Source organism: Rhinolophus sinicus, chromosome 12 (genome assembly GCF_057876585.1).
Source record: "Rhinolophus sinicus isolate RSI-liver-muscle chromosome 12, RSI-T2T, whole genome shotgun sequence".
NCBI lineage: Eukaryota > Metazoa > Chordata > Mammalia > Chiroptera > Rhinolophidae > Rhinolophus > Rhinolophus sinicus.
Genome location: NC_142512.1, coordinates 35,516,893 through 35,539,818, shown reverse-complemented (window position 1 = coordinate 35,539,818; position 22,926 = coordinate 35,516,893). Strand labels below are relative to the sequence as shown.

At 57.3% G+C, this 22,926-nt stretch overlaps 2 protein-coding genes across 6 annotated transcripts; both read left to right on the top strand.

Moving 5' to 3' along the window:
- Window positions 1–696: 696 nt before the first annotated feature.
- On the top strand, window positions 697–11,779 carry EPN3 (epsin 3). 5 transcript variants are annotated; one of them, XM_019730950.3, is made up of 10 exons: window positions 697–1,206; window positions 4,363–5,069; window positions 6,080–6,168; window positions 6,842–6,922; window positions 7,146–7,271; window positions 8,214–8,301; window positions 8,708–8,974; window positions 9,152–9,268; window positions 9,395–9,622; window positions 9,817–11,779. In XM_019730950.3, the coding sequence occupies exons 2-10, from the start codon at window positions 4,508–4,510 to the stop codon at window positions 10,149–10,151; spliced, it is 1,893 nt and encodes a 630-aa protein (XP_019586509.3). In that variant the 5' UTR covers window positions 697–1,206; window positions 4,363–4,507; the 3' UTR covers window positions 10,152–11,779. The 5 variants fall into 5 exon arrangements, with proteins under 5 accessions (XP_019586509.3, XP_074176382.2, XP_019586507.3 ...); XM_019730948.3 differs by having other exon boundaries at window positions 699–1,206; window positions 6,050–6,168; XM_019730949.3 differs by lacking the exon at window positions 697–1,206 and adding an exon at window positions 1,256–2,766 and having other exon boundaries at window positions 6,050–6,168.
- Window positions 11,780–14,400: 2,621 nt separating this feature from the next.
- SPATA20 (spermatogenesis associated 20) lies at window positions 14,401–21,673 on the top strand. Its single transcript, XM_019731021.3, has 16 exons — window positions 14,401–14,566; window positions 15,480–15,659; window positions 15,757–15,821; window positions 15,996–16,150; window positions 16,233–16,376; window positions 16,475–16,676; window positions 17,026–17,156; window positions 17,260–17,364; window positions 17,579–17,653; window positions 17,751–17,960; window positions 18,053–18,245; window positions 18,587–18,755; window positions 19,027–19,238; window positions 20,114–20,313; window positions 21,075–21,155; window positions 21,304–21,673. Exons 1-16 carry the CDS (start codon window positions 14,490–14,492, stop codon window positions 21,472–21,474), a joined length of 2,370 nt encoding a protein of 789 aa, XP_019586580.2. The 5' UTR covers window positions 14,401–14,489; the 3' UTR covers window positions 21,475–21,673.
- The last annotated feature ends 1,253 nt before the right edge of the window (window positions 21,674–22,926 follow it).

The following is a 22,926-nucleotide window of genomic DNA, read 5'->3' as shown; positions in this document are numbered from 1 at the left end:
ACTTCGGCTGGGTCCACGGGCCCCTTCCATATCTGAGGCTCATGCTCTCCACACTCTTAACCCTGCGAGGCTGGAACCCTTTGCCCCTGGCCAGAGCTTATTATTTTGGATTCCAGTCCGTCCTGCCCCTGCTCATATCAAACCATCTGACCTCTTTGAGCCATTTTTCTGCCTTAAAACCAGCCTCTGGACTTTATGCTCCCTCCCTTGCTCCGAGAGAAATGTGAAGTGGGGAAGAGATGGATCTTGGAAAGAAAGGTAGTGTCAGCTGAAACTCAGCACCATAATTGTTTTCTGTCAGTAACCGTCATCCTGGGCCAGGCTGCCTGTGTGGAGTAGGCTCTAGCCTCCCAGCATCGGAAGATCAACTTTGCCAATGGTGGGCTTATTGCCTTAAGTGCTGATGGAGCAGAGATGTGAGTAGGAGGCTAGGGGAGTAGCCACAGTCTCCCACCCATTTGATTCTTCTGATAAGGACCCATAGGCCTCAGGCATCCTCCCTGTTGAGAGGGGAGGAGGTGGTTGGGTGAGAGCAGAGTACTTCGTGTTGGAGAGGCAAAGAGGGGCTGTGCCTGGAGTCCTGATGCCGGTCAGGTGGCTGAGGGGGCCGGCTCGGAGCTCACAGAAGGGCCACCTCTGAGAGTGGTCCTCCTGGCCCAGAGGGGGCGGGGACGGGTGGGGTGGGTGTTGGAGCCATCTGGCCCTGTTTCCTGTTGAGGAGGCAAGGGAAGGGTTAACTCACTGCAGGGTGGGAGTGGGCTGTCAGCCCAGACTCCGGACTCAGCTCTGGATCTACACCTCCTGGGGACAGCCTGCAGGCAAGCCTCCCACCTCTGAGGGTGCTGACAGCCTGGCCAGCAGGAAGGGGTTAACACGCCCTGTGCTTCCTCCTGTGTCCTGTTACTGCTGAGGCAGACCTGCCCGGCCAGCTGAGCAACTTTCCTCCTGAGTACTGCCTGCCGGCTGGGCATCCAAGAGACCGGCGGACAAGAGGTAGAGCTGCAGCCCGTCCTGGGGACCCTGCCGCCACCCGTGTGAGGGGTCTGTGCCTCCTGGGAGAAGGTGGGTCTCCTAGTCGAGAGTCTGTGGTGGATGGCTCTGGGGGCGCTCCCGAAGCTGTGCCGTGCCCGTGCTGCGCAGGTCGGAGGGTCACTGCAGAGGCTGCTCGTGGTCCCGGGGCGGGGGCCAAGGGAGCCTGCATCGGAGGTAAGCTGGCCCCTCCCTGGCAGCCCTGACACCGGTATGGAAGGCTTGGGGCTTAGTCTCCCTCCCACGTTCCAGGGAGAGGGCCAAGGAGGGCAGGGTGGGAGAGTGGGCTTATTGCCTCAAGGGTCCCTCTTGCCTGCAGCCCCTCCCTCCCTGCTGCCCCCAGGAAGGACGACTGGGGGGCTTTACTCCCCATCCTGAGACTAGCATCTTTGGTGACATTCCCCCCAGACTCCTGTTCATCTCTACTGACCCCTTCTGCTCAGCCCCTGAGGCACCTCTGGCGTCAGGCAGCCCCCTGCCCCACTCCATGGCCCCAGCACACAGCTTCCTCAGGGCTGACATAAGCTTAGAGCCAGAGTGCACGCCCCTGTTCCTCCAGCAGCAAGAGTTAGGGCACGGCCACACCCCCACAGCTCCTGCTGGACCTGCTGGGGGCAGGGGCCCTGGCTGCCTTAGCAGAGTTTGGGAGGGGGTGTGGGCTCCTGCGGTACACACAGACTTTGGACAAACTCGCACACGTGACTGGACATATCTGGGTTCTTTCTGTCTCTTTGAACCCCCACTCTGGGGATGCCATCTGCTTCCTTAATCCTTACAGTTCCCCCAGTCCTCTGGGCCCTGAGAAGGGTAGCCTCCCACCCCCCACCCCCAAGTTCTCTTTGGAACTCTGTGTATAGGACAGTGCTGATACCACCCTCCCCAAACCCGTCCCACCCCACTGGGCCTTCTCCCTTCTCCCCCAGCAGATTCTTCCCTCCTGCATCCCCCAACCCCGTGCCCTCCAGCCTCCTGCCTCTCCTGCCCTCTCTCCCCATCTCTGAATTGGCCTCTTGGGCCCTGTCTTCTCAGTGTCCTTCCCTCCACCTGACAGGGTCTGGCTCAAGGTCACTGCAGTAATTCCATACCCGGCTGCCAGGGCTGCCGCTGCCGCCACCACTGCCGCCTTATCGGCTGCTGGGTTTCTGTTTCACTCCCTTTTATTTCTGGGCATATTGTGTTCGATAAAACCCTTTGCTTGTAACACCGCTGGCAGCGCTCCCAGCCGCTCCCTCCTGCGTTCCTTCCTTTCCTCCTCCCTCCCCTCAGTGTTCCCTGGGCTTCACCCTACCCCCTCTTCCTCCCTGCCTTGTCCCCCTCTGACTTCAGGTATTTCTGATCCCTCCCTTCCCCCACCTCTGGCCAAGGTATGCAGAGAAGGCTCTTCCATGCCCACCTTCCAGGAGAAAAATCCAGGCAGGGCTGCAGGGCCCACATGGAGGGCCCCTCCCACTACCCCAGGCCGGGCTGGAGGGCCAAGTAGAGCTCCTGCTGGAGTCACGATGCCTGACTGGTTCTGCTGGTTTCAGTGGCCAGCACTGGGAGGGGCATGCACCCGGGGCAGGCTTTGGGGCACAATGATTTTCCATCTTGACTCTTGCCACCTTCCAGCCCACCGGTTAGAGAGGTAAAGACAGGTCTGAGTCACTAGTGAGGGGGAGGACAGGAGTTAAACTAGTGTTGGCTGTGACATCCCCACAGAAGACCTGCCACCGGCTGGACGGAAAGACAACAGGCAAGGTAGGCAGCGCTTTCAGCCAGAACTCTCCATCCCTCTCACCCAGGGTGAAGCTCTCCCAGGTACCTGTGCCCTGAACAAAACTGCCGGCCCATCTGAACTGACCCCTGTGTGTTGACAGAACTGGGTGGAGGGAGAGTCAAATTTGGGGGGGGCAAAGAGGGGAGTAAGACAAATTCCTTCTGACTCCTGCTGAGTTCTCAGGGTAGAGCTGAGAGGTGCAGTCTCTGGGTGTTGGTGTTGGTGGGGGTTCATTGGTGAAGTAGAGGGGCGGCTCTGCAGGTCCAGCCAGTGTGTGTGTGTGTGTGTGTGTGTGTGTGTGTGTGTGTGTGTGTGTGTATGTGTTGTGTGTGTACCCATTCCAAAGGAATGATGATGGCAGGGGTACTCCAGTTTGCGTTTCTGGTAGAGCCGTGGGAGAACATTTCTCTGTCTTGGGCCTAGATGTGCTTACAGCAGATGGCCTGGTCTTGGGGCTGTGGGGAAGACATCAGGCTGGCCCTAACCACCCTTCCCACCCCCACCCCCCCATAGCTGGGGTATCAGAGGTCTGTCATGTGTCCTGGACCTTGGGGGTTGGGGAGCCCAGACTGGCCCTACCCACAATGAGCTTACATTCTGGCTGAGAAGGTGGGGCTGAGATAGTAAAGCAATCAGATGAATTTATTACAAAACTGGTGACACTGACAATGAGTATTGGATTAGTCTTCCGGAGACCTAGGTGTTAGTCCCAGCTCTGCCGCCTACATACTGTGTGACTGTGGGCAGGCCACATCCCCTCTCTGTTTTCGGTGTGCTTATGTGTACAAGTGGGTGGTGCTGGCTAGATTTCTTTGAGAGGCAGCTATCTCCAGTGCCCTTTCCTCTCTCACCTGGCTCAGCTCACAGTATTCCCTCTGATCTGTCCCTCCTCAACTTACTGGTTCACTCCTCCTCTCTCTTCCCTTCAGATCTCTGGTCTCAACTCAGCCGTCACCTCCTCTGGGAAGTTTCCCCTGATTTTCCTAGCTTGGGTACTCCTGTGCGCCTCTGTACTCCCACACTGGGCTACGATTGTCTGTATTCTCTCTGTTGGACATGGGTGTACCAGGACATGTGCCCTGTGCCTGCCATAGGGCTTGGCTCAGAGAAAGCCCCAGGAAATAGGCATTGAATGAATCAAGCTACAAAATTAACAATCTGAGAAGAAAGTGAGGACTGAGAAGTTGGAAGCTAGATCCTGGCGGAAATGGGAGAGGTAGCCAAGCAGAAGCTAGGCAAGCAGGCATTCCTGGGTATCACTGTCCCTCACTAAGGCAAGGACTATGTCTGCCTGAGTTAAGCCTGGCTCCCCACTTCCCATTTAATCCTTCCCTAAACCTCACTTTCCCCCCTATAAATGGAGATAATAATAATAGTATCTTTGTAGTGTGATGATGAAGATAAATGAGCATGCAAAGCTTGATGTGCCTGAATAATAAATAAAATAAGAAAAATTAAAAAGTGCCTGCTAAAGGCTGTTCCTGGCAGTGGGACGCTCTGGCCAGGCCTTAAGTTGGTGACTAAGTGGCCAGTGAAGTGGGCCATGGCCCCTGAGTTCCAGAACCTCTCTTCCTTAGACCCATGTGGAACCCAAGGACGCAGCCGCCCTGCTGAGAGCACGGCGGCCCATCCTTGGAAACCGTGACCTCGCGACGACGACGGTGGCCCTCAGCCCTCCACCTCCGGCTGGGGCGGGGGGCATCCATCTCCAAGTCTCCAGCCATGACGACCTCAGCGCTGCGGCGCCAGGTGAAAAACATCGTGCACAACTACTCAGAAGCAGAAATCAAGGTGCGAGAGGCCACCAGCAATGACCCCTGGGGCCCGCCCAGCTCGCTCATGTCAGAGATTGCTGACCTGACCTTCAACACGGTAGCCTTTGCTGAGGTCATGGGCATGCTGTGGCGGCGGCTCAATGACAGTGGCAAGAATTGGAGGCATGTGTACAAGGCGCTAACACTGCTGGACTACCTGCTCAAGACAGGCTCCGAGCGGGTGGCCCACCAGTGCCGCGAGAACCTCTTCACCATCCAGACGCTCAAGGACTTCCAGTACATCGATCGTGATGGCAAGGACCAGGGCGTCAACGTGCGCGAGAAGGTCAAACAGGTGATGGCCCTGCTCAAGGATGAGGAGCGACTCCGGCAGGAGCGGACCCACGCCCTCAAGACCAAGGAGCGCATGGCACTGGAGGGCATGGCCATGGGCAGCGGGCAGCTGGGCTTCAGCCGCCGCCATGGCGAGGACTACGGCCGCTCGAAGGGTTCCCCGTCCTCATACAACTGTGAGTGAGCGCTGGGAGTGTGACTGGGGACTGGGAGGCAGCCTGAGTTCCAGTTCTGGCTCTGTGACCTCAGAGGGATGTCATAGGGATTCAGTGAGAATAAGGAATGTCAAGTTCAAGGCACACTGCCCTGAACACAGTAGGTGCTCAACAAGTTAGCATAAACAGTAATATCCTCGTGCATTTTTTATTATTGTTAATTCGCTGTCAGGCAGGACGGTGTGGTGATAGAAGCATAGGCTCTGGAGTCCAGTAGCATTCCTTACTCTGCCCCTTCTAGGCTGTGTGATCTGGAGAACAACCTCTCTGAACCTCAGTTTCCCATCTATACAGTAGGGATAGTCTTATCTACCTCGATTGTTTGATATGAGAATTAATGAGATCAGGTCCAGGAATGTCCTTGGCCCTGCGCCCAGACACATGGCACATGGTGCGCCATCAGTGGCATTCCCCATAATCCCCCAACGCGAGGGCAGTGGCTTTGAAAATGGGGGTGGCTGGTGAGCAGTTCTTGACTCTCTTCCTCACTCTGGTGGGGCTTCCCTGATCTGACGGATACTCAGAATGGTCCCCCTTTCATAAAGCCCTTGACAGTGTGCCGTGGGCTGGGAGATGTGACCTTGATTGATTGGAGCCTCTTGCCCTCCCACCCCACTTAACCCCAGGCTGAAAGGGGTCCCAGCTGGAAGAATCAGGGGCTGCAGTCAGGGGACCTGGGTTCAAGTCTCGATGCAGGACTCTGGCCAGGCGCCCCTCCCTCAGAGCTGTTTGCGAATCTGTAAAGGAGGGATTGGAATCTTTATGGGGTGGAATGGAAAACCTAACAGAAAGTGCCAAGTACACAGCCTGGCCCCTGGGGCCTGCAGCTGCCTGTTGTTCTGGTCCCGTTTCCCACTCTGAGCCTTCGCCTACTGGAGGGGAAGGGGTGTGAAAGCCTGTGGGCACCAGTGTGGTTATAGACGTCCTAATGGTCATTACAGCTTCCTCCTCATCCCCACGCTACACCTCAGACCTGGAGCAGGCCCGGCCCCAGACATCAGGAGAAGAGGAGCTTCAGCTGCAGCTGGCCCTGGCAATGAGCCGTGAGGAGGCTGAGAAGGTGAGGCCCCTCTTAGGGCAGCCTGGGAGACCCCACAGCTCGGCTGGGGGTGACATGGAGAAGGGACTGGAGGAGGGAGAGGTGCCTGGATGCACCGCACCCTGATGCTTAGGTTCCCCTACCCTGGGCCCTAAAGCTCTAGTCTTGCTCCCAAGGACAGCACAGGGTCTGTGTGTCCCTGGTATTGTCTCAGCAGGGACCACCTCCCTGCCTCCTGTACTCTCTGGCGGGGCCTGGAAAAGACTGGGTGTAGTGGGTTGGGGCTAGAGGAGTGTCATATGGGCCTGCTGCCACCTAATGGATGGGAAGAGGATGAGTGTGCTGACAAACCTTCTTAGGAGGAGACAGAGACGTGTTGCCACTACCCCCACCCCCCCGCTACCTTTTTGGGGGGCAGGGACAGCCCCTATGCTATCATTCTCTGTGCCATCACCTTCATGGATGCAGACAGACCAGACAGAAAGCAGCTGGTCCTCACATAGCAGGGCTTGGGAGACGCAAGGAACCCAGAAGAAAAGGATCAATCTTGAGTTTTAAACTGCATCTTGGATCTGGACAGGGAGAAGGCCACACCCACCTTGCTGTCTGGGATGGGCATTTCTCTCTCTACCCCTGTCCCCGTTCAGGAGTGGGAGGGCTGGGCCAAGTTCACCCCTGTCTTCCTCCCTCGCAGCCAGTCCCCCCAGCCTCCCACAGGGATGAGGACCTGCAGCTGCAGCTGGCTCTGCGCCTGAGCCAGCAGGAGCACGAGAAGGTAGTGGGCCGAGCCTCCATGCTGGTGCTGGTGCTGGTGCTGGTGGAGGTGCTGGTGCTGGTGCAGGTGCTACACGGGCACTAAGCAGGCTCCTCCCGCTTCACCTGGTGGTTCTGCTGTGCCTCGCCGCCTCCCACCCTGCCCTCTTCTCAACTCAGCTCAGGTCCCTGCAAGTCCAACTTGAGCTGCCCATGCTCTCCTTATTCATCTGTGCCTTCCGCAGGAGGTGAGATCCTGGCGGGGAGATGATTCCCCCATGGCCAATGGTGCTGGGGCAGGAGTCCCCTGTCGGCGGGACACAGAGCCCGAGAGAGGAGAGAGAAAGGAGGAGAAGCTGAAAACCAGCCAGGTAGGGAGGGGGCTGGGGTGCGCGGGCAGGCAGAGCCTGGGAGACGAACTGAGTTCATGTTTGTAGAGGACAGAACAGTGCTTGGTATATAGTTAGTGCTACTTACGTGTTTATTCAGTGAAAATGGGGGTGGGTGTGTAGCAGCCCTGGTCCCATACTACATGGGCTGGTGACAGAGCTGATGGCAAAATGGGATGCAAAGAATCCTGATCCGAGACCCCTAGGTTGGGTTCTGGATTTGCTGCGACTTTATTGAGTTGGGCACTTCAGTCTTGGCCTGTTTCCTCACCTGTGCGGTGGGCTTGTTGGACAGTTCCAGCTCTGACATGCTAGGATTGTGATGCTGTGGCCCGAGACTGGGCGTGGACCCAGGCATACGGTGCTGAAAACATCCTGGGCTCATATGTATGCTTTCCAAGAGTGGGAAGCAGGTAGTTTCTAGGAGCAAGGCCACCCTCCAAAGCTGTCCATTCTACCCCGGGGGTGTCTCTGTCCTCTTTCTGCCCATGTTCACTGTAGCCAGTTTCACTTAGACACTGACAGAGGTAGGCTTCTTGTAAAATCTGCCTTCCCACTAATGTGCTGAGCAGGACAGCTGAGGAAGGGGTCAGGCAGACCTGGGTTCTAGCCCAGCTTTGCCTCTCCCTGGCTGACGTCAGGCAAATTGTTTCCTTTCTCTGGGCCTCAGCTGGCATATCTGTAAAATGGGTACACCACCACCTTCCCTACCTACTACACAGGGTTGTTAGGAAAATCAGACACTGAATGGATGAGGAAACATTTTATAAACTGGAAAGCACTATGCAGAGGTATGGGATCATTACTAGATACTTATGGAATGAATGGAAGAGAGAATGAACTGGAGTCAGAATGACAGATCAGGGCCCACTCTTCCTCTGGGTCCCACCTCCTCTGAGCCATGGCTGCCTCTCCCCTCCACAGTCCTCCATCCTGGACTTGGCAGACATCTTCGCGCCTGCCCCGGCCCCGCCCTCCACACACTGCTCTGCTGACCCATGGGACATCCCAGGTGGGCATGCAGGGCTGCAAGAGCCTCCCAGGCTGGCCTCAGAGAGCCCCTTTCTTCCTGGTCACTTGCTGGCACCCCTTCCCCTCCACCGCTCAGGGCCACTGGTCAAGTCACTCATGTCTCTGATCCTAAGCTCTGAGCCTAAGTCTCATGGGAAACGATCTCAGAAATGTGCTTTTGTTGCCCCGGTCACCCTGGCTTTCCTGCCCCAGTCCATCCCTGACTGGGAAAGTAGCTTGAGCTGCCCATGCTGAATATGAGCTCCAGCTTGCTGGGTGGTTCTGAGTCGGCATCCCATCTGTGAAATGGGTCCTCTGGCCTCCCAACTTGGTCTGGGTAACTGGGAAGGCCCTGGACTGGGGGTAAGGGTGAGCCCGGGGTCATGTCTGTGTTGTTCCCATTCCAGGTCTTAGACCCAACACAGAGCCCATTGGCGCCTCCTGGGGGCCTTCTGCAGACCCCTGGTCTCCAGTCCCCTCGGGAAGTATCCTGTCCCGAAGCCAGCCGTGGGACCTGCCCCCTACACTCTCCTCCTCTGAGCCCTGGGGCCGGACCCCAGTGCTGCCTGACAGACCCACCTCCACAGACCCCTGGGCACAGAACTCCCCCCACCACAAACTCAACACTGGGGCTGACCCTTGGGGGACCTTGGTGGAGACCTCCACCACACCTGGTAAGTGAAGGGCCAGAGGATGTGGGTGAGGGGCTAGAGGACTTCTGGGTACCCCTCTCTCCAGGACCAAGGGACAACAGATTCTGTCTCTGTTAGGAGGGCTGCTTGCCTGGAAAGGGCTCAGTCCAGTGCCTGCCTTTTTTGCCAACCCACCTCATCTTTTTCTTCCTTGGCTAGCTCTAGGTGGTACCTCAACCTTTGACCCGTTTGCCAAACCTCCAGTATCCACAGACACCAAGGAGGGGCTGGAGGGTGCCCAGGCCCTGCCCTCTGGGAAATCCAGCAGTCCTGTGGGTAAGCAGGAGGCAGGGGATGATGCAGCTCTGAGGAGTAAGAGGTGCACACGAAGCTGGCTCTGCCCTCTTCCTCCCGCAGTGTGACCTGACTCCCTACTCATGCATTCTATCATTTCTATTCCAGAGCTGGACCTGTTTGGAGACCCCATCCCCAGTTCCAAGCAAAATGGCACCAAGGAGCCAGATGTCTTTGACTTGGGTGTAGTGGAGGAAGCACTAACCCAGCCCAGCAAGGAGGCCCGAGCTCGCACTCCTGAGTCTTTCCTGGGCCCCTCAGCCTCCTCCTTGGTCAACCTTGACTCCTTAGTCAAGGCACCCCAGGCTGCAAAGACCCGGAACCCCTTCCTGACAGGTAGGACACCTCCTAGTCCCTGCCAGCTCTCAACACTGGTCTCTCTCTCTCTCTCTGTCCCTCCTTTCAGAGCCCAGCCACTGAACTAGATTACTCTTCTTCCCTCTTTCTAAGACGCCAGATCTTGTCTCCCTCCCGTTTTAGGGTTATGTCCCCGGCCCGCTTCAAACCCCCCACCCACTCTTGTTCTGCAGATCTCAGCGTTCCATCCCCCACCAACCCGTTTGGCGGGGTCGAGCAAGGGAGGCCAAGCCTGAACCAGATGCGCACCGGGTCGCCGGCGCTCGGCCTGGCGGTTGGCGGGCCAATCGGTGCGCCCTTGGGCTCCATGACCTACAGCGCCTCCCTGCCCCTCCCACTCAGCAGCGTGCCGGCCGGCATGACCCTCCCCGCCTCGGTCAGCGTCTTCCCGCGGGCCGGCGCCTTCACGCCGCCGCCCGCCAGCCTGCCGCCGCCGTTACTGCCCACGTCGGGATCTGCCGGGCCGCTCCACCCCGCCGCACAAGCTGGAACCAACCCCTTCCTCTGAGAACCGCCTGGCCCTGGGTACCCAGCGCATGCGCGCGAAGCCCCGCCCCCGGCGCAGACCGCGCTGGACCCGCCTCCCTAGGCCCTCGGCGGGGCGGGGCTTCCATCCAGAGCCCGTCCGGGGAAGCCCAGAACTGCTGAGACTCCGCCCCGAGGCCTGCACGGATGCTGGTCGTGGCCTCCGCAGACTCTTGGCAGTTTCAGGAGCTAGAGACTGAGGACTTCCCTGGGACCGAGAGCACGCCGCCGTAATAAAGAGCTGAACCCATGGCCTCAGCTCTCCCCAAATGGACTTTTTACGGGACGTGGCAGCCTGGTCTGGACCACAGCGCGAATGACCGGCTGCCATGGGAACAACTGCTCCACAATGTGGGGCACAAAAATGCTCCCACTTCCCACACAACCACCTCAGCCTGGCACCTTCGCTTCCAGATGCTCCCCACGCTCTCACTCATTCGATCATTTCATTCATTTATCACACATAGGCGCTGGGGATGATCTAATAGCAAGGAACAATAGGCAGTTGTTCCCATTTATTGCACACTCTCCGTGCTAAGCACTTTAGACAGATTATTTCATTTAACCCTTGCAACAACTCTCTGAGGTAGATAATAATATTACTCCCATTCAGTACTGGCTAATTTGTGGGGTCCAGTGCAAAATGAAAATGCGGGGCCTCTTGTTCAAAGTTGGGTTAAGAATTTCAAAATAGAGCCAGCAGAGCATTAAACCAAGTGCAAAGCCCTTGGCCCTGTTCCCATTTTATAGGTGATGAAACTGAGGCTCAGAGAGGTTAAATGGCATGCTCAAAGTCACAAAACTAGCATGGAGTGGGGCTAGGATTCAGAGTCAGATAGTCTGGCTTCACAGCTTTGCACTCCCAGGCTGTGCAGCAGGTTTAATTCGCAAATATTGACTGACTGTGAACAAAGTGCTGGACTCACCTGGGAGGGAACCAAGAATTGCTAAACCTATAGCCTCCAGTAGCTCAGAACTCAGTGGGGCAGGCAAGCCAGGTACAGGAGCCTCCATGCTTCTTTGTTTTAAGTCACCTTAAATCTGGCTTTACCCTCCTCTCCTCCAGGGCTGGCAATTAACTCAATCCCAGTCATGCAGAGGGGGCCTGACCCCTTCTGCAAGTTTATGTGGAGTCTGTGAAACCAAGGGAAGGGGCAGGGCCTAGTACCTCATCCTGTGGGCCACCATGGTCACCCTCCCTCTTTTTCTACTCAGTGCTCTCCAACCACTGGACCACCGGACACTGATGTGTCCTCAGTGCTCAGGGTCTGGTGCTGCCGGCAGCCTGCTGCCAGCCCCACCCCCTTTTGGAGCTCTGGGGGAAAATGGCCTTGTATAGGCCAGAAATACCAAAGTTGGTGGGGGGGGGACAAACACAATGCTGCTCTCCTTCCTAAAGGGGGTGGGATGGGGAAAGGAGCTGCTTTGCTGTTTTGGAGGGAGGGAGTCCCACCTTGGCTGTTAAAGGCAGGATGGACAAGAGCACCTAGTAAGGAGTCAGACCAAATAGTTCAAAACTCTGCTCCAAGGTTTGCACTTAATAATAATAATCACTTAGTAATAAGTGGTTATGCTTCCTGACCAGGAGTAAATTACTTAACCTCTCTATGACTCTGCCTCTGTTTCCTTGTCAAATGGGAACAAGAGTTCCTTCCTTATGAGGTTGCTATGTGGCTCCTCCCAGGCCACTGTCCATTTGGCCCTGGGTCCACCCTCTTCAGAGACTAACCATGAGGAATGAACCTACCATACCCCCTCATTCCTGGTTTGCCAGGCACTGCCCAGAGTCCAGTACTTATCTGTCTCCTGCTGCACAAATAAGGGCGTCTCCATCCTTGGTCACTGACCCATCCTTCACCCCTCCCCTACTTGGGCCCTCCTCTAAACTGGCTCTCTCTGCAGACACTGCTTCCCTGACCCTCTCTCCCAATGGGTGCTGTTTTGATTCCCACAAAAAAGAGGTTGGTAGCCTTGCCCCCCATAGCTGCTTCCAGCCACCTTCCTCCTGTAAGACCTCTCCTTAGACGCTGGAGCCACTGGGCTGTCCTACCTCCTCCCTGTCTAGGGCTGTGTTCCGCCTCATTCTTGCCATGCTTCAGTCTTAGCTCACAGTCTTCTCACCCAGGTCTTGCTCAATCCCATGTGACACCATTGTCCAAGAGGATGACCTTGCCACCCCCTGATCTGTCAGCTACCCTCATCCATGGTCACACTTTGGGGGTTGTCAGCACCCCAAATTCCTCCACATTCAAGGCAATCTTCCTATTATCTGTTCTTACCCTCATTTCTTCCAGGGAACACCCACCAGACCTTCCTGCCCGGCCTGTTAACCCTTTTGCTATCCCACCTCCACCTTCTCAGAGATCGCCATATCATTAATCGTCTTCTCTCAACTGAATCCTTCCCGTTGATTTGTCATAATTAGCCTCATCCATCTTGAAAGTGTCTTTCCCTTCTCATCAAGTGTCCATCCTATCTCTCTCTGTCCCCTTTCTTTCCCCTCCATCCTCAACGCACTCCACCAGCCTCTGCTGATAGCTTCACCTCACTGGAACACCATCTGCCAAGCCAATCAATAGCCTCCATGTTGTTGAAACCAGTGGACCTTTCTTTGTCCCATCCCAGTTGCCATCCCTGGAGTCTGACCATGATACCCTCCTTGAAACTCTCTGTCCCTTTGCCTCTGGGGCACCACCCTTTCCTGGTTTTCCCTTGACATTCTGGCTGTTTCCTCTGCATGTCTTTCATGGGTGCACTCCAGCAGTCCCTGAGCCCAGTCCTGAGCCTGCTTTTCCCCTCTTGCTGCAGGTTCCAGGATCATCTCCCATGCTCGCACTGTCTCCACACCAAGTCCTCTCTCCCACCAACCTCCTCTGCATTCCAAAGCCTTGTCATCTTCATATGTATATCCAAATGGCGCCTCAAACCAACATACCCAAAAATGAACCCCCACCCGAGCCACTCCCTGTGCCACCCTCAGCAAATGGTCCCACCATCCAGCACAAGTCCCACTCTGCAAAGCACCCTTGACATCTTCTTCCTCACCGCCAATCATGGTGATGTTTCCTCCTCTACAGACCTCAAGCCCATCCCCTTTGTCTACCTCCACCTGGTGTAGACCTCCACCATCTCCCCTGGTCCTGCTATGGCCTAACCACTCCTGCTGCCGCTCTTGACCCTTTCCAGTCCATTCTCCACCAGGAAAACAGAGGGAACTTTCTAAAATACAGGGTCACTCCCCTGACTAAAGCTCTTCAATAGCTTAATAGCTTTCTTCTGCTCTCATCAATAACCAGAACTACTTCTCACAGTTCATGAGTCCCTCCAAGACCCTGTCCTCCCCACCCAACCTCAACCTCGTCTACCAACTCTCTTTCCTTTGTTTTGTCCTGCAGCCAGGTCTGCCTCCTGCACTGCCTCAGCCCTGACTCACTGTGATGCCACAGGGCCTTTGCACATCTGTTCCTCCTGCTTCCCCAGTAGCACCCCCACCCCCACTCCCTCTCCAGATTCCATCCTCTTGAAGGCTGCTACACAAATGGGATTTCCTCAGGGAAGCCTTCCCCCATCTCTCCCACCAGACCAGTGTTCCTTGTTATACTTAGTCATGCCACTGCTCACAGTGGGTGGTTGTACATTCATTTGTATGGCTGTTGGATTAGCGTCTACCTCCCTCAGCAGACTGAGCAACACAAGGGCAGGAGCCTGGCAGAGTGTCTGGCCACCATTGTACCTAGCAGTGTCTGGCAGGCAGTGGGCACTCAATAAATATTGGCAGAATGTAGCAAATGAGACAAGTGTGTAAAGTATATCATAGGACATAAAGTTGGCTCGTCATTGTTAGTCACGGGAGGTTTCCTGGAATGTGTGGGATTCGAACAGGACCTTGAGATGGGGAAGCGGCGCATAGGCAAAGCTCACTGGCTGGATGGGATTGGACAAGCCATACCTTCTGCTCCGGCCTCCCTTTTCATTTGTAAAATGGGTAAGAGTTGGAAGATGTGGGCCCAGCCTCTGTCATTCCATGGCCCTGGTATCTTCACAGTCTTCCTTGTTCTCATGAGGGTGATTCTCCCTCAGGCAGCTAGTTTAGGTCCAGTTGAGCACGCCCAATTTGTGCACAGACCGGGGTCCTCCCAAGCTCGGGTTGTACGGTCTGCAATCCCGCGCTCAGCCACCGCGTGGCGCTCGTAGACCAGCCACTGGTCCAAAGTCTCCGCTAGGGCCCGCCCGCTGTTGGGTCGGTGTCCGGGCCGGCCCCTCGCGGCCTCCCGCCTTCCCTCCCAGTAGGCGGCGCCAAGTCCGGTGGCCTGGAGCAGCCATGCTGGGCGCGTGGGCCAGGCTGTGCCGTTGCCTCCTGCTGCCCCGCTCTGGGCCAGGCCTCTCCGTGAGCCGCAGGTACTGGCGGGCGATTGGGCCGCTGCGGCGCGCCCTGCGCCGGCGGGGCCCCAGGGCTGGGCATCCGGGCGCTGGTCCTCAGTGCCTGACAGGACACCCCCTCATACCTGACCCCACCCTGCCCTCCCAGTACGCTCCTGCGACCAAGATCAGGCAGGAGTGCCCTCCGGCCCTCCTTCCCTCCCTCCACTCTGGGACTCTGTTCTGACATCACCTCCAGGAGGCCTTCCTTGAACCCCAGTGCTGGGAGAGGGGGTCTTTATCCAACAGCATCCTGGGCTGGCCTTATTGCTGCAGAACCTATTATTATTTAGGCCTGCCCGGCAGCGCCACCCTCCCAGGTTGAGCCCCCAGAGATCAGGGTCAGTTTCTGTTAACCTGAGGGTCCAGGGGGTCTGGCATAGAACCTGGCCCCACAGAAGATTCATGCTGAGTGAGAAAGTCCCCTGTGTTAATTTTCCTCTCATTGCCTCTCACCTGGTCCAGTCCAGACCCAACTTTTCTTGCCCTGACCAGCAGCGGGTGGCCTTCCTGCTCAGATGACACACCCAGGCATGCCAGAGAGTGCCACAAGCCTGGGGAGGGGCCCAGTTAGGAGGAGAGAATGGAGCCTAAACGACCATTCTGCCCACTGTGACTCACTCTGACCTCACAGTCATCATCCTTCCCACCGCCAGGTCCAAGAGGTTGGGGGAGACTAACCTGGCAGGGAGCCCCCAATGAGCCACTTTTCTTCACCCCCCCAAAAACACAAGGGGGAGCACAAAGGCCACGGTCTCCCCCGTGGTTCAGAAAGGTGTGTTAGGCTGGGAGCAGGGTGTTCCGGGAGGGGTGCCAGAAGGAGGGTGGGGTGGAGTGGGCCTCTGAGGGGGTGGGCGTTAGACCCCTGGCCTGACCCACCTGCCCATGCCAGGGGTAGCTCCTCCCGGGACAAGGACCGAAGTGTGACGGTCAGTAGTTCAGTGCCCATGCCTGCTGGAGGAAAGGGAAGCCGCACCAACTGCTCCCAGTCCACACCCCAGAGGGTCCCCAATCGCTTGATCAATGAGAAGTCACCATACCTCCAACAACATGCCTACAACCCGGTGGACTGGTGAGTACCTCTCCTGATGCCCTTCCTGGGGCAGCTGGGCTCTCTGCACCTCCTACAACCCAAGCTAGTGAGTGATGCCTGACCCTGCTGGACCTAGGTACCCCTGGGGACAGGAAGCCTTCGACAAGGCCAGGAAAGAAAACAAGCCAATTTTCCTTTCAGGTAATGCACCCACCTTCCCTGGGATAGAGGGAGCGGAGTGGTGGTGGATAGGTGGAAGGTTTTCTTTGCCTGGGGGCCTCCCTGGAGACCAGAGGTCAGGGCCTCTTCAGTCCAGCTGGGGCCCCTTGGTTGACACCCCTCTGACCAGTCACTGGTCCCATGGCCCCATTCTAGTGGGGTACTCTACCTGCCACTGGTGCCACATGATGGAGGAGGAGTCCTTCCAGAATGAGGAGATTGGCCGCCTGCTTAATGAGGACTTTATCAGTGTGAAGGTGGACCGGGAAGAGCGGCCAGATGTGGACAAGGTGTATATGACCTTTGTGCAGGTGAGTGGTCTTCCTATGGGGGGGGGGGTGATTGCCCATGCACAGGGGGCCACTCCCCTCACCTTTGCCCTCTCTCCACCAGGCCACCAGCAGTGGTGGGGGCTGGCCCATGAGTGTGTGGTTGACTCCCAACCTCCAGCCCTTTGTGGGGGGCACCTATTTCCCCCCTGAGGATGGCTTGACTCGAGTTGGCTTCCGCACAGTGTTGCTGAGAATACGGGAGCAGGTGGGTGTGCATCAGGGAGGAGGGCAGGCGTCAAAAGCGAGGGAACAAGGTCGCCCCCACCCCATGCTAACCTCCAGGTCTGCCCCTGCCTCACACAGTGGAAACAGAATAAGAATACCTTGCTAGAAAATAGCCAGCGTGTCACCACAGCCCTGCTGGCCCGGTCGGAGATCAGCACGGGTGACCGCCAGGTGCCACCCTCCGCTGCCACCATGAACAGCCGCTGCTTCCAGCAGCTAGATGAGGGCTATGATGAGGAGTACGGTGGCTTCGCTGAGGCCCCCAAGTTCCCCACGCCAGGTCTGTGCCCACCCCATGCCTGCCCCACCCCAGCCTGGCCTTCTGATGCCTGTCCTGGTCAATGATGTTCTGAGCCCTGGCTTGGTTGTTAACTTCCTGTTCTCCTTGCCTCCAACCTGTCAGTAACTGTCTAATGAAGACCTGACTTCTGGCCTTAGCAGTGACCCTGACACTGACCTGGTATCGATCTTCTGTCCTCTGGGTTGACTATTGACCTCCTGATCCCAAGTCTGACAGAGAGACTGTCTGTTGAGTGAACTTCTAACCCCAGCCTGGCCAGAGGCTTGCTGACCACCCAGGTCTGTAGCCCGCTACCCATTCTCTCACCCATGTGCCTTGGTTCCCACAGTAATCCTGAACTTCCTGTTCTCCTACTGGCTCAATCATCGACTCACCCAAGATGGCTCTCGGGCCCAGCAGATGGCCTTGCACACCCTGAAAATGATGGCCAATGGGGGCATTCGAGACCACGTGGGGCAGGTAAAGGGGCCTAGGCACTCCCTGGAGGGGGCAGCAGCAGGAGGCAGTGGGGTGGGGGCAGAGGCTGGGATCAGCTTCCAGCCCCCTGTGCCACATGGTTTAGGGCTTCCACCGCTACTCCACGGACCGCCAGTGGCATGTCCCCCACTTCGAGAAGATGCTGTATGACCAGGGGCAGCTCGTGGTGGCTTATTCACAGGCCTACCAGGTGACCCCGAACCCCAGCCTGTCTTCCCACCATGGCTGCCCCTCCCAGGGCCTTCCTGGTGACTTGTGACTCTGTCTTGACTTCGTCCCTAACCCCTTCCCACATGCCCGGTACCCATGCTCCCTCCCAACCCTCCTGGGAAAATGTTAACTGCTCCCCGTACCTGGGCTGCCCCAGGGACCTCTGTTGACAGGACCTCCTTCCTCCTCCTCAGATCTCTGGTGACGAGTTCTATTCAGACGTTGCCAAAGGCATCCTGCAGTACGTAGCTCGGAGCCTGAGTCACCGGGTGTGTGTCCACTGAGGCAGGAGGGCCTGGCTGCGGGAGGGCTTGGGGCCTCCATTGCCTGCAAGGTTGGGGCCAGCCAACTCTTCCCTCCCCACAGTCTGGAGGCTTCTACAGTGCAGAGGACGCGGACTCACCCCCAGAGCGGGGCATGCGACCCAAAGAGGGCGCCTTCTATGTGTGGACGGTCAAAGAGGTCCAGCAGCTGCTCTCAGAGCCTGTGCTGGGCGCCAGCGAGCCACTGACCTCAGGCCAGCTCTTCATGAAGCACTATGGGCTCACGGAGGCCGGCAACATTAGCCCCAGTCAGGTGAGGACTCCTGGGGCTGCGGGAGGGGTCCTGAAGCCAGACTGGCAGACAGGCAGGTGAGTGGAGTCATGGACAAGGGCTGTTTTCCTCAGGACCCCAAGGGGGAGCTGCAGGGTCAAAACGTGCTGACTGTCCGGTATTCACTGGAGTTGACCGCTGCTCGCTTTGGCCTGGAAGTGGAGGCTGTACGGACCTTGCTCAATACAGGGCTGGAGAAGCTCTTCCAGGCCCGGAAACATCGGCCGAAGCCGCACCTGGACAGCAAAATGCTGACTGCCTGGAACGGTGGGGCAGCTGTGTCTGTGGCCGGACCCAATTTATAGAGTTATCCTTTGCAAAGCCCCTTTTGTGTGTCAGGCACTTGCTGAATATTAATTCTTCCTTTGTCAGGTTTATTGTCTCAATTTGCAAATGAGTGAACTGAGGCTAAGAGAATTTAAGTAACTTGCCCTAGGTCATGCCCAGGGGCCAGGAGCCCAGCCCTGCCTGGTGCTGGAGCCCAGGTCCTACCTGTTCACTGCATTGCTCCAGAGAGGCACTTGGCCTTGGGAGAGGGGCGTTAGTGGGGGAAACACCTGGAAGACCCTGGCCAGCTTCTCACAGCTACCTGTGTCTCCTCCCTCCAGGACTGATGGTGTCTGGTTATGCTGTAGCTGGGGCTGTCCTGGGCATGGAGAGGCTGATCAACTACGCCACCAATGGTGCCAAGTTCCTGAAGCGGCACATGTTTGACGTTTCCAGTGGCCGCCTGATGAGGACCTGCTACGCAGGCTCTGGGGGGACCCTGGAACACAGGTGGGGGGCTGGGCAGCCAGGGAAAGCTTGTCTCCCGGGGCACCCCAGGCCTATCTCTGCCTGTCTCCTCCCCGCCGGGTAGAGTCCAATCCTGGCTCTACCATCTGCCCGCTGTAAACTGTCGACCTCCTTGGACCCACTTGTTCATCCGGGAAATAGGCTAATGGGACCCACCAGAGAGAGAGATTTTGGGGGTTAAATGAAAGAATATGTGAAAGGGGCCTCCTCTGGGAAAGCCTTCCTCTCCCTTCCCCGATGCTTGTCCCTCCAGCAACCCACCCTGCTGGGGCTTCCTGGAGGACTACGCCTTCGTAGTGAGGGGCCTGCTGGACCTGTACGAGGCCTCGCTGGAGAGTGCGTGGCTCGAGTGGGCTCTGCGGCTTCAGGACACACAGGACAGGCTCTTCTGGGACTCTCGGGGTGGCGGCTACTTCTGCAGTGAGGCTGAGCTGGGGGCTGGCCTGCCCCTGCGTCTGAAGGACGGTCAGTAGGGGGTGCAGAGCTGGCCTGGTTTCCTGGACTCAACTGGGACTTGGTGTTCCCTGGGGGAGGTGTAAGCTCAGTGTGGTGGTGAAGAGCTGGCATGGGCAGGGTCCAGGCCCTCCTGTGCTCACATCACCACCACTCGTTAACCAAGTGACCTTGGGTTGGTCTTGTTATATTTTAGAGCTTCAGTTTCTTAATGTGTGGGGAGGGATTTCAGTCAGAGAGAACAACCTGAGACACCCGGGAGGGGGCGGCCTGTGCTATGGAAGATGGGGGCGGGGGGCAGAGGCCAGCGTATGTGTAAGGGCGAGCTCCCTGCAGGGTCTTGTAGGCATGAAAAGGAGTGGAAGGCCCTGAATGGTTTGCAGGGGATTGTTACCTGCTCTGGTTGGATCTGAGAATGTCACTCTGGCTGATGGTGGAGAAGGGATGGGGCAGGGGAAACAGGGAGACCAGTTAGGAGGCTGTTAATGACATTCAGTCCAGGCAAGTGCTGGTGAAGGCCCAGACAAGAGAGAAATGTGAGATGGGAGAAGTGAAAGGATTTGGGTCTATTCTGGCTACAGACCTGGCAGTCTTATGGAGGAATTAGAAATGGGAGGTGAGAGAGAGGGAGGGAGGAACAAGAAGGATGGGGGACTGAGATGGGGAAGCGGAGGGACCAACAGTTCAGCCAGGGGCAAGGGAATGTCGTAGGCACGTGTGAGAGTGAGGGATCTATAACTGCCGGTGCTGGCATTCCACTCAGACCTGCGCCAGGGTGGGTTGAGAGGGACTCTTCTCCATCCCGGCCTCCCGGGCCATAGTCCCGGGGCAGGGTCCTGGGACCCAGCGACCCTCCCTCATGGCCCCCACCCCCCTGCCCCCTGCAGACCAGGATGGCGCAGAGCCTAGTGCCAACTCCGTGTCGGCCCACAATCTGCTTCGGCTGCACGGCTTCACGGGACACAAGGACTGGCTGGACAAGTGTGTGTGCCTGCTGACTGCCTTCTCTGAGCGCATGCGCCGTGTCCCCGTGGCATTGCCTGAGATGGTCCGAGCCCTCTCAGCTCACCAGCTGACCCTCAAGCAGGTGTGGGGGGAATGTCAGGGCAATTGGGCTGGGAGCCTGGGTGGGTGGGGGAGCTGGGGCCACAGTGGGGAAGGGACACATGGGGTGGGGCTCCTAGGGCTGTGCCCCAGAGCTCAGGTCTATGAGTGTGTGGCCGTCTAGGAGGGAGTGTGCACATGTCTCCTCAGAACGTCTGTAGGGCTGCTCAGTGCAGGGGGAGGAGGCTGTGCGTGTGCGTCTGAGACAGGTCTGTGGCACAGGCAGGAGCCTCCGCGAGTGCTTGTGACTGGGGCTCTCAGAGTAGGGGGCAGGAGGCAGGGGTCCCTGGGGTTGGTGTGTCCCTGTGGTTGGTGAAGTGTTTCTCTGTATGTCTCTGTGTATTCGTGTAGCTGAGTCTGCCGGTGTGTGTGCAGGTATATGCTTATCTGCATGTGTGTCCCTATGTGCATTATTGCTATGTGTGCACATCTGGGGGAGCGTGACTGTGTGTCTGCCTTTCTGCGTGTGAGTGTTTTCCAGTGTGTGCTTGCCTGTCTGCGTGCATGTGCCCCATGTTAAGGTTTACCTGTGTGTGTGTGTGTGTGTGTGTGTGTGTGTGTGTGTTCCCACTCGCTGAGCAGTGAATCTGAGGCAGCCTCCTGGCAGCTGGTCTGGGGGATGCTGAGTTGAGTACCATTCTTTCTTAGGCATATAGTGGGGATGGAGGGAGGATAGGCAAGCCCTGGTAGGTCTGGTCCAGCCCCCTGCACCTAACACTGGAGTTACCTTTCTGTTGTGGCCAGATCGTCATCTGCGGAGACCCCCAGGCCAAGGACACCAAGGCTCTGGTGCAGTGTGTCCACTCCATCTACATCCCTAACAAGGTTCGCACCTGTGAGCCCAGCCCCACCTCCCCTCCTCTGCTACCCAATGTCTCCTTCTCTGAAGGCCTGGGGAGAAAAACCCCTCCAGTGAGCCTTGCCAGGATCCCAGCAGCCCCAGGTGACCCTCTTTCGTCTGTTGCTACCCCAGGTGCTGATTTTGGCCAACGGGGACCCCTCAAGCTTCCTGTCCCGCCAACTGCCCTTTCTGAATACTTTGCGACGGCTAGAAGATAGAGCCACCGCCTATGTGTGTGAGAATCAAGCCTGTTCCATGCCTATCACCGAGCCTAGCGAATTGCGAAAACTGTTGCATCAGTGACTACCTTGCCCCTCTAGGGCTGGGGCTGGGGCAGGAGGCGGAGCTCCCCCACTGACCAGAGACTGGGCCCTGCAGGACCCTGCAGAGCCTGCAGCCATCCCTGGGCACCCTGTCACCATGTGACCTTGGCCATCCTCACTGCGCCCCCGCCATGGGCACCAACTCACCCTGGAATAAACCTAACAGCGTCCCGTGGTAACCTCAGGGCCTCGGCTTTGCTTGTGAGAGAGGAGCCTTGGGCTCCAGCCTGGGAACCAGCAGCCCAGGGCCCCTTCCTCTGGGAGCCCCTAGCTGACCCCTCTGCCCTTCTCGCCTTCCTCCTGCACCTTCAGAGGTCACCAGGCTGATCCCACCTCCAGCCATTGCAGCCTGAGTGAAACTGAGGTCAGGGGACCAGTAATTACTGCCAGGAGTGGGGGTGCGGGTACGGACTTGTCCAGGAGGGGGAAAGGCCAATCCTTGCTCTGAGAGGGTTAAACAAGGGGCCTGCCTTCCCCTTCCCACTGTCTCCTGTTTTAAGCTGGGAAAGATGTTTTACATGAATTTTTATTTTTCATGAAATGGCAACATTTACATATGCTCAGGTACATAGTGAGAAATGCTGTTATCAGGACCAAGGACATTTCTTTTGGGGTATCCCTCCAGCCCCCAGCCTCACTAGGATGGAGCCAAAGCCTTCCCACGGGAGGTTATATTGTTCATCCCGCTGCGTGTACACAAGCCAGGCCAGGGAAAGAGTTCGCTTTCATTTTTCACATCTGTTGGATTGGAAGTCCTCCTCCAAATCTGAGTCCTTCCTGCTGCAGGGAAAGTAAGTGCCTTCCTGTGACCTCCTGTCCCTTCAACGTTAGGAAATGCGCACAAGTACTGTTCTTGGCACCGACCTCTTCACAGGCCCCAGAAACCCCACTGAGCTTCCACTGTGGGGAGGGGACTAGGAAGTGTGTTTTGGGAAGGGCAGGTATAGGGTGGTGGGGCTGACAGGCAGGAAGGAGGGGATGGAGATGCCCCTCTACCCCAGACCTTCAGGGCTCTGCTGAGCCTGGGTACCCTCGTAGCCCCAGAGCAAAGCAGTACAGATAGCCAGAAGAGGCTGCTGGACGCAAGACCCAAATGGGACCACTGGTTGTGGGGATGCCTGCACTGGGGAGGAGTGGGGCAGGAAAGAGCTGAGAGACTGGACTGAGTCACTCCAAGGTCCACTGAGGACCTTGGCCACTCCCTGGACATGGTTACACACAGCCACACATGGTCACTGGGACCAGGTTTTATCTGGGTAGCCCTTGGTGCAAGCCACCAGCCCATCTGGAGAGGATTAGCGCTCCGGCCAACAAGGTCAGCTGTCCTCTTTCTGGCTGGAGCCTGTTCAGCCTTGCCAGGAAATCTGAGGGCTGGGCAAGTAGAGCCTGGTCTGGGGGCAGTGAGGAGGGAGGGTGGAGGGTGGAGGAGAGC

Bases quoted from the DNA above. Each gene is read 5' to 3' on its own strand.
- EPN3 (XM_019730948.3), top strand. From the start codon at position 4,508: ATGACGACCTCAGCGCTGCGGCGCCAGGTGAAAAACATCGTGCACAAC. The intron at 6,169-6,841 runs GTGAGGCCCCTC...CCTCCCTCGCAG, and splicing joins GCCGTGAGGAGGCTGAGAAG to CCAGTCCCCCCAGCCTCCCA. The intron at 7,272-8,213 runs GTAGGGAGGGGG...TCCCCTCCACAG, and splicing joins AGAAGCTGAAAACCAGCCAG to TCCTCCATCCTGGACTTGGC.
- SPATA20 (XM_019731021.3), top strand. From the start codon at position 14,490: ATGCTGGGCGCGTGGGCCAGGCTGTGCCGTTGCCTCCTGCTGCCCCGC. The intron at 15,822-15,995 runs GTAATGCACCCA...GCCCCATTCTAG, and splicing joins CAAGCCAATTTTCCTTTCAG to TGGGGTACTCTACCTGCCAC. The intron at 17,961-18,052 runs GTGAGGACTCCT...TGTTTTCCTCAG, and splicing joins GCAACATTAGCCCCAGTCAG to GACCCCAAGGGGGAGCTGCA.